Source organism: Engraulis encrasicolus, unplaced genomic scaffold (assembly GCF_034702125.1).
Source record: "Engraulis encrasicolus isolate BLACKSEA-1 unplaced genomic scaffold, IST_EnEncr_1.0 scaffold_53_np1212, whole genome shotgun sequence".
NCBI classification, from domain to species: domain Eukaryota; kingdom Metazoa; phylum Chordata; class Actinopteri; order Clupeiformes; family Engraulidae; genus Engraulis; species Engraulis encrasicolus.
In genome coordinates this window covers 79,143-93,325 of record NW_026945852.1, presented here as the reverse complement: position 1 = coordinate 93,325, position 14,183 = coordinate 79,143, and the positions used below count along the sequence as shown (strand labels likewise).

General features: G+C 39.7%; 1 protein-coding gene across 1 annotated transcript in view; it reads right to left on the bottom strand.

The window, feature by feature from the left end:
* LOC134444385 (NACHT, LRR and PYD domains-containing protein 14-like) overlaps positions 1-13,749 on the bottom strand; it is a 72,719-nt gene extending 58,970 nt beyond the window's left edge. Inside the window, exons 1-4 of the mRNA XM_063193717.1 lie at positions 13,717-13,749; positions 13,005-13,197; positions 11,102-12,902; positions 10,065-10,238 (exon numbers count right to left, since the gene is read on the bottom strand). Of these exons, the coding sequence (XP_063049787.1) occupies positions 10,065-10,238; positions 11,102-12,902; positions 13,005-13,197; positions 13,717-13,749 (2,201 nt within the window). The remainder of the gene's footprint in view (positions 1-10,064; positions 10,239-11,101; positions 12,903-13,004; positions 13,198-13,716) is intronic.
* Between the last annotated feature and the right edge of the window lie 434 nt (positions 13,750-14,183).

The window sequence follows — 14,183 nt, the reverse complement described above, 5'->3', positions numbered from 1 at the left end:
TCGTGATATACTGTATATGTTTGTGGAGTTGCGAATGCTTCTCCTACCAGGATAACGTTTGCGGTTGGAGTGTCGGTGGTTGAAGGGTTAAAGTCATGCAAGTTGGAACTCAGATGTATCAAAAATATATATGGCCATTTTTATTTTCACCACGAAAGAAAGAAAGCTTGCACGAGGGCAACAGACAATAATCATAAACTGAAGACTCAAATAACGCGAAATCACAGTGGTTCCTAACAGCGATACTCGATACAAACTCTGCTTACTCTGGTTCACAGCAGGTTTTACATGACACATTTTGAAGACAGCTTCTGCCAGTAATCACAGCTGCTTCTCGGTTCCTAACTCTCCCAAACCCCATCTAACACTGGGATTTAGTACACCCTTCAATACGGGCAAACAATTATTCAATCAACATCTCAATTGGTCCACACATCTAGACCGTCTCAGAATCAGCTGCAGGTTAACGCAATGCAACTTAACAAAAAGACAAAAAACGTTGCCCTCTGCACACATCCCACAACCCCAAGATCAGACACAAAATATACCGCTGCCTCGGGAAAATAAAATACATTTAAACATCCTGCCAAACAATCTTCTCCCCAAAGTCACAGATGGAAATTGTCCTGCTGAAGCGGTGCGCGCTTCCGCCTCGCAGTGACACCTTGATTGACGTGCGTGCGGGCCAGTGCGAGTGTGTGGATGCGTGTGTGCATGTGTGTGCTCCGCGATGCACATTGAAGAAAGTTCAGTTCAACATAACAATGTCCCATGTAAATACCAGTGCAAGAAATATTAAAAACATTTTATGAGCTGGCTTGCCAGTGTAGCCTAGTGAGAAGGTGGAAGAATTCTCCTTCTCACAATGTTATACTGATCAAACCCAAACAACTAACTTCACACATACATAGAACATAGAACATAATTTCTGTATTACATGTTATCCTGATCAAACCCAAACAACTAACTTGAGTGTCTTGATTCTGCAGTGTGGGTCCTCCAGTAGAGCGCAGAACTGCTTCACTCCGGAGTCTCCTGGTATCTTTCCACTCAGATCCAGCTCTGTCAGCAGTAAAGGGTTTTCATGTAGAACTGAAGTCAGATAGGCACAGGCCTGTTCAGCAGCATCACTCTTCAACAACCTACAGAAACAACAGAAGAATCACTAATTTCACACACTTCTAATCACACACTAATGCTACTCACCAACCCTCCAAACACAGGCGCACACGATGTACACAGGGCCACATACAAAGACAAATCAAACAGGCACACAAATGAGAATTATATTATAGGCTAGTGAGAATTATATTATAGGCTAGTGCACAATGTAATCCAGTGTAGAGATGGTATAGAAAGTATATAAAATGGTATAGAAATACAGTACGATTTAATAGCCCAAAAGTTCTTAAGGGGTAGAAGGTGATATGAATTGATAAGGTGCCATGTGGTAAATAAAAGAAAGTTAGAGTTGTGTAGATTCTGTATTCTGTATAAATACTGCATTGAAAGTGTCCTGATGGAATTCTATCCAGTGCTATGAGAGTCCCTTAGTGCAGTGATCATCCTGGATGGGGCATTTGGGAGGTTTGGGTCTAGCTGCCTCCACAAGGTTAGAAGGGGATTGGCAGGGGGGTCATGCCATTGATGGAAGACTTCTATACACATCTATGGATCATACACTTCAGTCCTCTATGATGTGTGGCATTAAACAACTGTATGACCTTGGGGACAAATGACCTCTGTAACCTGCCTGTCTTGTAGGAGACGGACTGGCAGGGGGATCGTGCACTTCAGTCCTCTATGTCTGTAGCTAATCAGACCCCTCTGATGATGGTGGTGTGCATGGAGTGACTGGCCTTGACCAGACTGATGATGATGGTGTGCATGGAGTGGCTGGCCTTGTCCAGACTGATGAGGGTGGTGTGCATGGAGTGGCTGGCCTTGTCCAGAATGGAGTGCAGTCTGCTGAGAGTTCTATTCTGTAGTGAGAGTCTCCAGTTCCATGCCCACCACAGACCCTTCCTCATATCATATTATCACTGAACCAGTCATCTAGTCTCTCCCTAATGTGATGGAGTCTGTATCTGATTAGACTCTTCTGATTGATGAAGATGGTGACTGGAGTGCAGTCTGCTCAGGGTTCTACTCTGTAGTGAGAGTCTCCAGTTCCATGCCCACCACAGACCCTGCCTCCCTAACCTAACCAGTCATCTAGTCTCTCTCTAATGCTACCACCCACTGACTTGTATACTATAACTGGACAGCGTAGTTCGAACGTACAGTGTCCAGTTATAGTATACAAGTCAGTGCTACCACCTCATCAAGAGGGTCAACATGATCTCCAAAAATTCCGTACTCCTGGACACGCATGTTAAGGGCACAAAATCCATGTCCAGGAGCACGGATTTTGCCAAAATTCCGTGCTCCTGGACACAGAATTTTTTTCCGCGATGGACACACAGAAGTGCTCTCTCTATACTCCCACAGCTCTATGTTTCCACAGTCTTGTGTTTTCTCAGGATTTTTCTAATTTCAAATATTTTTTCTCAAAAAACATTTCTTACTGACAGGTTAGGGTTAGGGATTGTTTTGGTCTGGGCACAGCTAGTTTTCTTTCATTCATTATATGAATTTGATAGCCTAGCAACCAATTGGAAAATGTATTTCTCAAAAAATATGTCTTTAATGACAGGTTAAGGTTAGGGAATGTTTTGGTCAGGGCACAACTTAAATAACTATAGCATTATTTTGTTTAGGATTAGCATTTGGTATGTATTTTCTAATGATAGAGTTGACACAGTGTTGTGGTAATAGCCTTTAGAAAGCACTTCCGTGTGCCGATCACGGAAAACAATTCCGTGTCCAGGAGCACGGAAAACAATTCTGTCTCCAGGAGCACGGAATTTTGGCAAAATCCGTGCTCCTGGACACGGATTTCGTGTCCTTAACATCCGTGTCCAGGAGCACGGAATTTTTGGAGATCAGACTGAGAGGATGGACTAGAGTCTGTATCTGATTAGACTCTTCTGATTGATGAAGTGCAGTGGCTGGAGTGTAGTCTGCTCAGGGTTCTACTCTGTAGTGAGAGTCTCCAGTTCCATGCCCACCACAGACCCTGCCTTCCTCAGGTCATCTAGTCTCTCTCTAATGCTACCACCTCATCAAACTACGGTAAACAACAACACACTGCCATACCAGATTAACATACACTACTACTAACATCCCCTCTCCAATATCTCACCCCACATTCCCAGCTGTATACACCATGTCCTAATGTCATAATATACATTAATAAATGCATACATAGCACTGATTCTTGAAAGTTTGGCAAAAACATGTCCCTGCAGTAAAATATTAATTCTGTTGAAAATTAACTAAATTTTCACAAACAAAATGAACCCAGGTAATGGCCAAGGGGTCTGTCACACGAATACACAGTTGTTTGAAATATTTAAGTGTAATTTTATTACTTTTCATGGCTATAAACCTGCCCACACCCTGTAAAAACGCCTGTCCCAAGGACTGGCATCATCATTTCAATTGACTTAAAATACAAAAATTACTAACAGAATTGAACAATATCACCATGATGTGGAAGACCATATTAAAGTGGTTCTACAGATGTGCACATAGTGGATGTAAAACAATATTTACTATTATTTACTGATTGCTCAAAATGTGTCCAGCATATTGGTCACCACCGTCAGATTTTTTCTAAAAGACATTAAAATCAGGTATGCACAAGGTAATTTTCATTACTGAGGACCCCTTTTCAAACCTTTAGCTCTACTGCCTACTTCACCATCACTGAAGCTCCTGTAAGTTTATTATTTTGTCCTCAATTTGTTAATTTGTTTGGACACTGGTACTGTCCCAACCATAAACTGTCAACACCGTCGGGGGTTTTAATAGTATTGTATTACATTAATGTTAATAAATATATTTTTTTTCAGAAAAGGTATGAAGCACCCAAGAAACAGAGCGAAAATGAAATGGCTAATGTGAACAAACAATGCATAATATTTAAAAGAGTGTTTTTTTTTGTCTCACACCGTCAGATGTCACCACCGTCAGATTTTGTTCTGCTCATCATGTTGTTCCATATTTTACTAAATTGTGCTGGTTAATGAAACATTACTAGGCATGTTAGTAATAATTGTGATCCAAAATGATACTCTAGCCACCACTGAGGTGCATTTGGAGGTTTTTTTTGTCAGAAAACCTGACGGTGGTGACATCTGATGGAGTTCACCAAAAAACACATGTTTTAAGTGTTTTTGACATGTTTTAAGAATATGCATACAATAAGTATCTACAGTTATGTTGAATTGTTAAAGTAATTCACTTTAATACAGTAAACATGTGTTTTTACTTCTAATTCTGTCTGCCGCTGTTGACAAAACAAGAAAGAGCCCATTTTATGAAAAATGTTAAACATGGGGAGCTTGGTCAATGCATTCACTGCACAGCCAAGACCTACATCTATGATAATACACCTCTATATTTTGGATTTGAACAACTTAAAAGCTGTTTTTACCACATTTTCAACAACCAGTGGCTTACCTCCTAGATAATCTAACAAATGAAGTAAAAACACATGCTCATACTGTGCACACACAAAAATAAAGTGTTTATGCAAGATGCCATTGACTTGAGAGGGCTATTTATTTTGCTAAATGCAGGTACTAATTAGGCCACTTTCACCACTCTCAGATTACTGTCACCACCGTCAGTTCTTAAGTCACCACCGTAAGAAGGAGTTTTTGACATTTTAAATGAATGTGCTTACAACATTTTCCTTAGGAGTTGTTGAATTATCAAAGTAATATCCAATTTAAGCCTACACGAATATTTGTGAAATTATAAAAAATAGTTTGTTCTATTTAGGCGTTAAGTAAGCATCGTATGACGGTACATATTTTAAAATTAGAACACATGAAACAGTATTAAAATAGAACAAAAGTGAATTTTCAACATTTAAAGGCATATGTGTGAACCAAAAAATACACTTAATCACTTAAAAACTCCAGATGCATATGCAACCAAATCAATACAATTTTAATAACTTTTAATTGTGTCTGACGGTGTTGACAAAAAACAAGGTATGATCGGAGAAAAGCCTGATTTCTGAACAAAATACATAATGGGGAGATTGGCCTTGTGCATTTCTGAAAAGCCAAGACCTTAGTCTACGAGGATATACCATATAATTTTGTAATTCACTTTGTTTTTTTCTGTCAACATTACAACCTGTTTTAGCCACTTTCTCAAGAATCAGTGATAGAACAACACACCGGCCACAATATAAATGCATACACCTTCCCAGGCTGTCCAGATATCCAGCGTCTCTCTCTCTAATGCTACCACCCCATCAAACCACAGCATAGAACAACACACTGGCCACAATATCAATGCATACACCTCCCCAAACTTTATCTCACATTTCCAGACCATGAACATATAGCCCTTAACACCCATACTGTCCTCCCTTGATTTCTTCCTTATCACAGTGGACAGAACAATAGACATGATTAATAAACAGGGATAGAGAGGAAAGGATGTCACAGGAGTCATACATTTCATCTCATAGGCACAATCTCAGAAAGCCTTTAGTCTTGCCTACTGTAATACCACACAGAAGCACTCCTGCATTTTCCCCTCTCCTCAACCCCTGCATTACCCATACGGAATATATATATAAAATTAATACACATTCCTTATGAAAAGAACGTGTTCAGAACTTGTAAGAACTTACCACTGTCTTAATGGTAAATCCTTGTAAAATATTGTATAAAAAATATAAATGTCATGTATGAAAGTGGCCCCTTCAGTGATATCTCATACAAAGTATTAAAGGGGTAGGCCACTATTTTGGGGCTTAATACAGTTAAAATCGTTGGCTGGGGTTTATAAAGGTATATATAATTATTATATATATATAATTATATAAATAATTTATATATACCTATATATAAAGGTATATATAAATACATTGACTTTCACTAGCTTAGCTACATATAAAGGTGGTAAAGTGTCTTATTTTTCATGTAAGCCGTTGTCTTGCTTTAAGACAAGTTAAAAGAGGGAATATGTCGCTAAGCTAGTGAAAGTCAATGTATTTATATATACCTTTATATATAGGTATATATAAATTATTTATATAATTATATATATATAATAATTATATATACCTTTATAAACCCCAGCCAACGATTTTAACTATATTAAGCCCCAAAATAGTGGCATACCCCTTTAAGTAAAACTATTATAAATACAGTACAAATTATACAGTGCCCTCCATAATTATTGGCATCCCTGGTTGAGATGTGTTAAAAGCCTTAAAATAAATTCAGTGTTTATTGCAGAAGAATACTGTCACACTGAAAATTTTAGGAAAATGTAGCCTTCAACTCAAATGAATTGTAGGAAAATAAAAAAAATCCCTGACTAAAAAATAATTATTTTTCATTAAATCACCTGTTCCACAATTATTGGCACCCTTAACAATTCCCAGGAAATAAATATAATTGAAGCATTTCTGTCATTTCTACAGTAGTTTACAAAGTTTACCAGAGTATGTAGGAACATTTAATTAGTAATTCATCACTTCCTGTTTCCCTGGGGTATAAATATGACGTGACACAGAGGCCATTTCTCTTATCCACTCTTAAACATGGGAAAGACAAAGGAACACAGCATACAAGTGAGGCAGATGTGCGTCGACCTTCACAGGTCAGGCAGAGGCTACAAGAAGATTGCCACTCAACTGCAGCTGCCCATATCTACTGTGAGAGGAATAATTAAGAAGTTCAAAACAACTGGAACAGTGGTAAACGAGCCTGGACGAGGACCCAAGTTTATTTTGCCACCACGCAAAGTGAGGAGGATGGCAAGAGAAATCAAAATATCTCCAAAGCTCACTGTTACAGAATTACAACAAATGGTAGCATCCTGGGGTCACAAAGTCTCCAAATCAACCATCAGGCGCTGTCTACACGCCAACAAGCTGTTTGGGAGGCATGCACGGAGAAAACCTTTCCTCACCCACAATCATAAACGCAAACGTCTGGAGTTCGCCCAGCGGTATTGGGGCTTCAACTGGGACCGTGTGCTTTGGTCAGATGAGACCAAGATTGAGTTTTTTGGCAACAAACACTCTAAGTGGGTCTGGCGTGCCACGAAAGATGCGCATGCTGAAAAGCACCTCATACCCACTGTGAAGTATGGGGTTGGGTCAGTGATGCTGTGGGGCTGTTTCGCTTCCAAAGGCCCTGGGAAGCTTGTTAGGGTGCATGGCATCATGAATGCTTTGAAATACCAGGACATTTTAAATCAAAATCTGTTGCCCTCTGCCAAAAAGCTGAAGATGGGTCGTCACTGGGTCTTTCAGCAAGACAATGACCCTAAACATATGGCCAAATCTACACAGAAATGGTTAACCAGACACAAAATCAAGCTCCTCCCATGGCCATCTCAGTCCCCAGACCTCAACCCCATTGAGAACCTGTGGGGTGAGCTGAAGAGGAGAGTACAGAGGAGAGGACCCAGGTCTCTGGATGATTTAGAGAGATTCTGCAAAGAGGAATGGCTGAAGATCCCTCTTTCTGTCTTTTCCCATCTTGTGAAACATTATAGGAGAAGATTAGGTGCTGTTTTGTTGGCAAAAGGGGGTTGTACAAAATATTAACAACAGGGGTGCTAATAATTGTGACACACATTATTTGATGTCAAATAATTATTTCTTTATGTGGGATTTTTTCCCCACTGAATAAATGCACTTGTATTGAAGGTTGGATTTTTCTCTTTTTTTCCATTAAGGTCCCATATTATTTAGAGAAAAATAATAATAATTGGAAGATAAAAAACACATCTCAACCAGGTGTGCCAATAATAATGGAGGGCACTGTATATGACATTTACAAATAATGTGTACATTTTCTGTGTGAAATGTATATGTATTTTATATACATCATATAAGTGTTCTATGATGGCCTTCAATGTTTTTTTAATGATATTAAAGCAAAGTGATACCCCCAGTGGCGCCCCAAGGGAGCAGCGTGGTAGGACAGCACCATGCTCAGGGTACCTGAGTCATGGAGGATGGGGTAGAGCACCAGGGGTGCATTTCTCAAAACCATAGTTGCTAACTACGTTAGCTACTTTGTTATTTGGAATGCAATTTTCCATTGACAACAACCCAGGTTGCTCACTGGCAAACAACTACACTTTCGAGATATCTCATCTGACATTTGTATGGATACTCATGAAGGACTGTCATCATATACAACTTTAGCAGTTGCCAAAACCTTGTATGTTTCATTTGACATATTTCTAACAAAAAACTGTGTTGTAAGAAAGAACTTTATCTGTTATTTGTATGTATGAGGGACTGGAATCATATAAAGGTTTAGCAGTTGCCAAAATTGTACATGTTTCATTTTACACTTATAATATGAAATCATATAATTCATATAAAATCTTTCATAATTCATATAAAACTTGTACATTCAATTAACAAATGGCAAGATGACAAGTGTAACCAAATGCAAAGGATAAAACAGAAAATACAAAGACTGATGGTGACATCTAGTGGCCAGATAAATGAACAGCAAACAAAAAATGTCCACAGAACCTGACAATGAATAAACAGGGATAGAGAGGAAAGGAGTCTGGCATTTCATCTCATAAGCACAATCTCAGAAAGCTTTTAGTCTTGCCTACTGTAATACTGCACAGAAGCACTCCAGCGCTTTTCCTCTGCTTTATCTCTGCATAATCACCTTCAAATGGGCCAACAAACCCCTGTGGCAACCAATCATGACACGTCCCCCGTCTGTCACAATTAATTTTATTGTGACAAATGACAGTTGATGTAGATGCAACAATTTGTGTACCATATCTCCAGTGGTATTCGCTGCAAATGGAAATAGAGACAAAAACTTCTGCTGCTTTGGACCGAGAATGACTGCTGATCTTGCTCCTGTTTGCATATTCAAGCTTTTACTATTCTGTGTTCACACCAGGGCTTTGAACCTTTATTTTTTTTTACAAACGTTCCGTTCCGAATAGAAACGGAATTATAACGTTTCCGGTTATAAGTTCCACCAATAAATTGACGTTCCCGAACCGGTTAGAACAAAAAAATACTGTTCCCGGAACGGTTAATTTCGTTCCTGTCAGCTAATTACTCTCATAGGCCCAAATGACGTGAATTAACCAAGAAAGACGGAAGTGCAAATGAGTCAGCCTACATTCGAAACTGTTAATTCAAGCAGATGAAAAGAATATCCTCCAGAATTTTGTCAAATGAGTTTGTGCATATTTGAAGCGGCCATGGATGCCCGTTACGGCGAACATTCTCGGTGCGCTTTACACACGCTTCTCTGCAATGTCTTACAGTGATGCAATAGAAACTCTCCCCTTTTGTATGACAGTGGTTTCTCTTAGTAATCCACAGCTCTCACATTCAGTCAGAGAATGTCTGATGTCACACAGGACGTGAACCTCAGCCGTCATGGTAACGTGCACAGGAAAATAATTACCATTTCTGTTTTGTTTGAGGAACGGTATTAACCGATATTAACCGGTTACCATTATCTTTAAGTAAGTGTTCCCGTTCCAGAACATAAAAAATAATAATGTTTCCGGTTTCGTTTCTGTTCCCTGTAAAATACAAAAAGTTCCCGGTTTTCGTTTTCGTTCCTTGAACCGGTTCAAAGCCCTGGTTCACACCTCTGTGAGGACATCAGTTTATGGAACAAAATTAAATTGGAAACAGATATTTCAATGTTTGAAGTTAAATAAAGTATGGTCATGGCCTGCGATGGAACTATCAGAAAAAACACCTTGCCTGTGTCAAAACTTATTTACTAATCCCTGGCAGAGAGGCTTCAGACATCACATCCAACATCAAAACACAGCTCACAATAAAATGTCCCCCAATGTGGGCGATGACCTTTCACAGAAAGGTGCAAAAAAAAGAACTACACAGATACATTCAGTTTCAAAACTTCAAAATCTCAGACACTTGCATCGGGAGATGCTTTACGGCATACTCTTACCTCAGTGTCTGAAGTTTACAGGCAGGATCCTGCTGTAATTCCAAAAGCAGCTTTACTCCAGAGTCTCCAGGGTCGTTTCCTCTCAGGTCCAGTTCCTCCAGGTGTGAAGGGTTTGATTTGAGAGCTGAGACGAGAGCAGCATATCCTTCACCTGTTACACCACAGTTCGCCAGTCTGAACAAAAGGGTGTTTAGTGATTAATTGTTCATTGCTATTGTATTAGTACTACACTATATAATACTATTGATCCTACAATTTACCGGTATGTACAGTATTTTACGTAGAAAGCAGCAGTAAGGCGGACTAAGGTGTAAGAAGGGAAAGTGGGGCAGAATTAATATTTTAAAAAGGATTAAAATGTCTTACTGGAGTGTCTCTAGTACACATTTTGAGTTTCCCAGCGCAATACAAAGATGTTTGACTCCAACATCTCCAATACTGTTGTCACTAAGATCCAATGTCTGCACTTTTGAAAATGTGTTGCAGAGGACAGATGCCATCGTTTCACAGCTCATTTCACCGAGTCCACACCTATCAAGCCTGAAACGGGATAACAACCATATATAACTACTGTTTAAAGATGGTAATTATAAAAAAACACATGCTCCTAAACAGTCAACAGCCCTTATCCCCCTAAGAGTACTCAATACCATCGAAAACAGAATTTGGTAAAACTGCTTTTTATTTATTCATTGTGCCTCAACTGCTTGGAATGAGATTCAAAAATCTCTTAAACTTGCTGTTTTTATGTCTGTAGCTGAGTTTAAAGCCTATCTTAATGACACTTTTAAATATGTCTGCACTTGCTTTTAATCTCATAATCTCCTTGTAATCTTGTTTATTAATTTTATGGTTTTATTGCGTAATTTTATCTCTACATCCATTTTAACATTTTCTGTTTTGTCTGTGTCCTTGTCTGTAAAATTGTAATGTGTGCTGCCGCCTTGGCCAGGGCTCCCTTGAAAAAGATAATTTTATTCTCAATGTGATTTTATTCCCTGGTTAAATAAAGGTAAAATAAAAAATAAAAAACTTACAGAACAGTTTTGGATTCCTCCACAACTGGCTTCAACCTCTGGAGACCTTCATCAGATCTGACGTATTTCTTCAGGTCAAACACATCCAGCTTCTGGTCTGATGTGACCAGCACAAAGACGAGAGCCGACCACTGGCTAGGTGAGAGCTGGGCTTCCGAAAGATTCTCTGCACCCAAGAAGCTCTGCATCTCCTGCACTAAGGAGAGGTCATTCAGTTCATTCAGGCAGTGGAATAGGTTGATTGTCCTCTCTGTTGAAGGGACCTCCCTGATCTTGTCCTTAATGTAACTGATCGTTTCATCATTGCACATCTGCTTTTGTTCTCTCTGTAGTAGGCCATGCAGGAGAGTCTGGTTTGACTCCAGAGAAAGACCAAGCAGGAACCGGAGGAAGAGGTCAAAGCGGCCATCTTTATACTGCAGGGCTTTTTCCACAGCAGTCTTGTGTAAGATGGTCATGGATTCTTCTTCGGGATGTTGGTGTCTGGAGATCACATTTTGCCTTTTGTTTGCCATCATCAGAAACACATACAAAGCTGCTAGAAACTCCTGGACACTCAGGTGGATAAAGCAGAACACTGTTGCTTGAAAAATTCCAGATTCCTGTCGGAAGATCTGGGTGCAGACACCAGAGCGCACTGCAGCTTCTCTAGCATCAATGCCACAATCTCGCAGGTCCTTTTTATAGAAGATCAGATTTCCCTTCTCCAACTGTTCGTAAGCTAACTTTCCCAGAGAAAGGATAAGATTCTTGTTCCATTGTGGCTCAGGGTCATGCACATTGTCAAATTTTTGACTGGCCTGTTTTGTTTGGAAGATCAGAAAATATGTGTACATCTCTGTCAAAGTTTTTGGAAGCTGTCGTCCTCCTGAAGAGCCAAGAATCTCTGCAAGAACACAGGCAGTGATCCAGCAAAACACTGGTATGTGGCACATGATGTGGAGACTTCTTGATGATTCAATGTGAGAAATGATTCTGCAAGAAAAACTCTCATCACTAAACCTGTTCCTGAAGTACTTCTTCTTCTGTGCGTCATTGAACCCATGGATCTCTGTGACAAGGTCAACACAATCAGGTGGAATCTGACTGGCTGCTGCTGGTCGGGAGGTGATCCAAAGTAGAGCAGAGGGAAGCAGATTTCCCTTCATGAGATTTGTGAGGAGTACATCCAGTGAAGTTGGAACTGTCACATTGGTCAAAATGTCATTCTTCTGAAAGTTAAGTTGGAGTCGACATTCATCCAGGCCGTCAAAGATGAACAATATTTTATACTTTCCTTGATTGCCAAAGGTTAAGGTCTTCAGCTCTGGAAAGAAGTGGTGAAGAAGACTCATCAAGGAGTGATGTTCATCTCTCACAAGGTTTAGCTCACGAAAAGGCAATGGGAAAATGAAGTGGATATCACTGTTGTCTTTTTCCTCAGCCCAGTCCAGGATGTACTTCTGAATGGAGATGGTTTTACCAATGCCAGCTACCCCGTTTGTCATAACTCTTCTGCTTGATTTGTCCTGACCAGGTAAGAGCTTGAAGATGTCCCTGCTTTTGATTTTTTTCTCCCTTTCAACTGGTCTTTTGGATCTGGACTCAATCTGCCTGACTTCATGCTCCTCATTTACTTTCCCACTTCCTCCCTCTGTGATGTAGACCTCTGTGTAGATCTTTTCGAGCTGGGCAGAGTTTCCTTGCATGGCTATTCCTTCAAACACACTCTGGTACTTGTTCTTGAGATGCATTTTCAGTTCAGCTCGACAAAGTACATCCAGCTCATCTGGTGCACAAACAAAAGGAATATTAACATTCACTGACACAAGCAATAGCAACTTAACCTTTTTTCATAATTATATACCTAAATGATTCAAATAATGTACGGAAAAGACAGATTATGACATTGAAGAATTCTTACGTTCTTCCAGTTTGTCAGCAAGATCCTTTCTCTTCATCTCCCATAGGAAGTGTAGTGTCATTTTGAGAGCTCCTTCTCTGGCATCATTCTCATCCTCATCTTTCTCTAAGTCTTCATGGTAATTTGGACTAAGAATGTTCTTAAATCTGTTCAGCTCATTTTTTACAAAGGTGATCATCTTACTTTCAAGCACCTGGAGCACATGATACAAGTATTCATGAATCCAGTATATGCATAATATGAATAATCACTGATCACTTGAAACAGGAGAATATAAAGAAGAATCTATTCTGCTTTGTATTCTCCTGTTTCAAGTGATCATTGACCTACCCATCTACCTAAAATGATGATGCTGGAAGACTGAAGCATTTGCCATTCGTTTGGTTCAGTATACCATGCACTGTATTATGGGGCGGCCGTAGTGTATTGGTTAAGGACTTCAGATCAAATTAAAAGCGTTGAAGATTTGAATCACACACCTTCCAGTCCCTACTGCACTCCATGGCAGAGGTGCCCTTGAGCAAGATACACCTAATGCAGCTCCAGGGACTGTAACAAATATCCTGTATCTAAATAAGCACCTAACCCCATGCTGCTCCAGGGACTGTAACAAATATCCTGTATCTAAAGAGCTGTAAATCGCTTTGGATGAAAAGCATCAGCTAACTGTAATGTAATGTACAAATGTATTAGATGCACAGACATTCAGTACCTGGAACACATGTGGTAGATTCTGCTGCTCCATCTGAGCACCGGTACATGTACTTTCCTCTCTGAAAGCCCAAACACAGTAGACAGTAAACCATTGGCAAATATTCAAGAATTTGATTGCATAGAAGTTGCAAAGCCTTATTATACATTCTGTGAAATTAGTGGAAAATGCTCTCTTTTCCATATCTCTAAGCAATAGAAATAACCATTTGAGTTCCAGCATGTTTAAGTAAATCTACAGTTTAGAGTCTACATATTTATTTAAACTACACAGCACCATTCAGGTGACACGTCTTCCTCTCTGAAGTTTGGATGACCGCCTCCTTTTGACCAGTCACTTTTCATGGACACAAAGCTCTGTGCAGGTGAGTCTGGTCTCTGTGACATGACTCTGTGGGAGCGGAGACCAACCCAGCGTATTGCACACAAACCCACAAATACACTAGATGGATATGAGCTGGTATAAGT